Here is a 3,678-nt window from a genome sequence, read left to right as displayed (position 1 = left end):
TATGAATTGTATTGGGCTTGGGCTTATTGAAAGTAGTGGCCAGGAAAATAATATCTGGGGCCAGGAAAATTTATCTGGGACCCTGAGTTAATGGGCTTAGCCTTTAGGGTTCAATATAAAGTGCTAGAGTAATGGAAGTAGGGTAAAGATTGCCGCTCTTTGGTCTCTCTCTCAAGTATTTCTTTCTCAGATATTGTTGCTTTAATCAACATATCAATATGTTGTTCTGTATTTGGTTGTGGATTTAGGATCCATAACATACTCCATCCCAATTTGGTTCCCTCACGTTGTTATTAGCTAGGTTGAGTCATATAAAATGGCTGTTTGCATCCAAAAGTCATTCATTTCCCCGACTTCGAGTTCAAATTCCTTTCCGGCAATCAGGTCTCACTTGAAAAGATGTGAGATTGCAAGGCATTGTGGAAAGACGTACGACGCTTTCTTGAATTTTGAGGTAGAGGATAATAGCAAGAGCTTCACATCCCATCTGTATGAAGCTTTTGAGAGAAGTGGGCTGAAAACTTTTAAAGACGATGTGAGTCTCATAGCAGGAACTGAGATTTCTGCCGAACTTTTAGAGGCCATTGAAGAATCAAGAACGGCCATCCCTATTTTTTCTCGAGATTATGCCTCATCACCTTGGTGCTTGGACAATCTCGTAAAGATTATGGAATGCAATAAGAAGTATGGGCAATCTGTTTTGCCTGTATTTTATGATGTGGATCCATCTGATGTTCGACACCAGAGGAATTCTTTCGCCGATTCATTTGATAAACTCAATGAGAAATACAAGGACCAACCGGAAAGGGTAAAGAGATGGAAACAAGCCTTAACTGAAGCTGCCAACTTATCTGGAATCGACGTCCGTAACACTTTTAATGGGTAATCACAAATCTTAGTTTTCGTTCATAACACTATTGAAACTTGTGATCTAGACATGTCTTTGGTATTTAAGGAATCATTTGTTTGCATTAAGATTAAGATATCTAAATTTGAATTTCTTGTTTTCAGATATCTTAAAAAATGAAACATTTATGTTAGCTAGTGATAGTGGAGATGGTTTGTAGTGGTGGTGATGGTTGATGCTAGTGGCTAGTAATGATAGTGGTGATAGTTGTGATGGTCGTGTTGGTTGGTATTGTAGTGATTGCGTGATAGTGGCAGTTGGTAATGCTGGTTGAGTTTGTTGATGTCAGTAGTTGGTAGTGTGGATAGTGATGGCTGAAGAACGTGTGGTGGTTGATGATAGTGTTGGTGAAGTTACCTGGATATAATTATAATGATGGATAGTAGGTGGTAGCGATGGATAGTAGTGGTGGTTGTGATGGCAGGTGATGGCTGGTGGTGTGTGAAGACAGTGGTTGTGGTAGAGATGGTGAGGCAGTGGCTATGGTTGTGGACAGAATGGTAAAAATTATCCATACACAATTAAATTTTTAACGTAAACAAATAAGTGCTTAAATCTTAATGTAAACAAATGTATTTAATGATCTAAGGTCTGAATGGTTCAGATTCAGACCTCCATTAAGTGCAAACAAATGAGACCTTGCTTTAAAATAAAAGGTGTTATCTTTTTAAACTGACAAAAAAAAGAAGAGTGTCACATAAGTTGTGAAAGATGGAATACTTATTATATTAAAAATTACGTTTTTTTTTTTTTTTTTTTTTTTAAATTTTTTTGCTAATTCGTTCTTTTGAAACTTTGCTCATCTCCTTTGATTATGTCCTATTTCTATGTAAAGGAATGAAGCAAAGGTCATCCAGGAAATTGTCAAAGTGGTTGAGAGGGAGGTGACAGTCATAAGATCAACTGAAATAAAACAGATAAGGGGAGTGGAATTTCACATGAAAAAGCTAAACGGATCCTTAAGATTGGGATCTGATGATAATGTTCGTGTTATTGGGATGTGGGGAGCCCCAGGAACTGGAAAGACTGCAATTGCAAAAGCCATTTTTGACACGTTTTCACACCGCTTTGAAGGTGCAGTTTTTCTTCCAAATGTTGGGGAAGTTACGGCGGAACATGGCCTTGTATATTTGCAAAATGACCTCCTCAAAGAAACCTTCAATTATCATGTTCAGGCTAAAGATGTATTTGAAGGAATCAACTTGATAAGAGAAAAGCTTCAATCGAAGAAGGTCCTCATTGTTCTTGATGGAGTTGATCACGTGAAACAGATTCGCGCTTTAGCTGGTGATCGCGATTGGTTTGACAAAGGTAGTAGAATTTTGTCACAACGAGGGACAAGAATGTGCTGCTACAGCAAAAAATGGATGCAAGTTACGAGGTCAAATTACCAGTGGAAAATGAAGCCATACAGTTCTTAAATAGAGTGACCAAATTGGCCGAGGAAAATCCAGGCGTCCGGATTTTTATTATCCTAGCCAGAGAATTCATTCTTCTTCAAGCAAGGCAATTCCTTGTGGAATTTCTATGGAGGATCGTTCATGACAACTTCTCATAATTTCTCGGGAATTTTATCTTTTACGGTATTAGTTTGAGATGTGTGTTATTTTTTTATTTTATTTTTTTGTAAAAAGCATATGGAGCAATGATGTGTACTCTAGAATTGAAAATTGACTTGAGCCTCTGGGTGCCCTTTTCGCCGCCTCAAGCTCGGAATCCACTGGGCAAAAACAATTTCTCGGCGCTACCATCTGACTTTAAACCCTAATTAACCGTGGTGCACTTTATGGAAACCTCGTCGAAAAAGGTCTGACCCCCCCCGGATTAGTCGGGGCTCAAAGAGACTCGGACACCCGCGTTTAATCAAAAAAAGAAATTGAAATTGACTATGGAATCTATATATATAATAAAGCTTTTCGATGACAAGCGTTGATTGCCGACCTTTTTAAGAATTCTATTTATCTTTGTTCTCTTTTTTTTTTGAACTTTTTATTCTCTATTCCTCTAAATAAAAAAAATGTCTAAAATACAATAATTAGGCAACTTTTAATGTAAATAAATGAGTAATGCTTCTGTAGCGTGAAAAATGAGTAATGTTTTTGCTCATGAAAAGTCATAACTCATATGAATTAACTAACATAAATGAGAGATGATTCTTATAACGTATATAAAAAAAAAAAATGTCTTGCTCTTGGAAAGTCATAGCCAGTTAATTGCATGCTTTTATTAGGTTTCCAGAACATAACGTTCAGGTGAGGTAAAAGACTTGAGTCCGGAGTCAAAATTATTTTTATTGTTGTTGTTCTGTAAAACTACGTCTTTTTTTTTATATTACGTGTATTTCATTTAGTTATCCAACGAAATACCCAAAGATTTACCTCGTTCATACCTAATGATTTGAACCAAATTTTTTTTTTTTTTTTTTTTTTGTTTGCATTTCGTGAAATGCTTAACGAAACGTGTAAAACTTTTTTTTTTTTAATTCCCGAATATTAATGAAACCGTTTTTTTTTTTTTTTTTTTTTGCATTTCGTGAAATGCTCAACGAAATAGGTGTATTTTGTTTTTTTTTTTTTTTAATTTTGTGAATAACGAAACTGTTTTTTTTTTTTTTTAGCTTTTAGTGAAATAGTGAACGAAATATGTTTTGTTATTATTATTATTTTTTTTTTTGCATTTCTTGACTGTTTAATTTTTTTTTTTTCATTTCGTGATAAAATCAACGAAATATATTTTGTTATTTTTTTATTTTTTTTTTGGCATTTTGATAC

General features: G+C 35.1%; 1 protein-coding gene across 1 annotated transcript; it reads left to right on the top strand.

Annotated features, from left to right (window-relative positions):
* The first annotated feature begins 316 nt into the window (after positions 1–316).
* LOC132061266 (disease resistance protein Roq1-like) lies at positions 317–2,577 on the top strand. The gene is made up of 2 exons (XM_059454109.1): positions 317–882; positions 1,743–2,577. Exons 1-2 carry the CDS (start codon positions 317–319, stop codon positions 2,326–2,328), a joined length of 1,152 nt encoding a protein of 383 aa, XP_059310092.1. The 3' UTR covers positions 2,329–2,577.
* The last annotated feature ends 1,101 nt before the right edge of the window (positions 2,578–3,678 follow it).

Source organism: Lycium ferocissimum, chromosome 6, assembly GCF_029784015.1.
Source record: "Lycium ferocissimum isolate CSIRO_LF1 chromosome 6, AGI_CSIRO_Lferr_CH_V1, whole genome shotgun sequence".
NCBI classification, from domain to species: domain Eukaryota; kingdom Viridiplantae; phylum Streptophyta; class Magnoliopsida; order Solanales; family Solanaceae; genus Lycium; species Lycium ferocissimum.
Note: the sequence above shows the minus strand (reverse complement) of the source record. Positions and strands in the feature narration are given on the sequence as shown.

Bases quoted from the DNA above. Each gene is read 5' to 3' on its own strand.
- LOC132061266 (XM_059454109.1), top strand. From the start codon at position 317: ATGGCTGTTTGCATCCAAAAGTCATTCATTTCCCCGACTTCGAGTTCA. The intron at 883-1,742 runs GTAATCACAAAT...TTCTATGTAAAG, and splicing joins GTCCGTAACACTTTTAATGG to GAATGAAGCAAAGGTCATCC.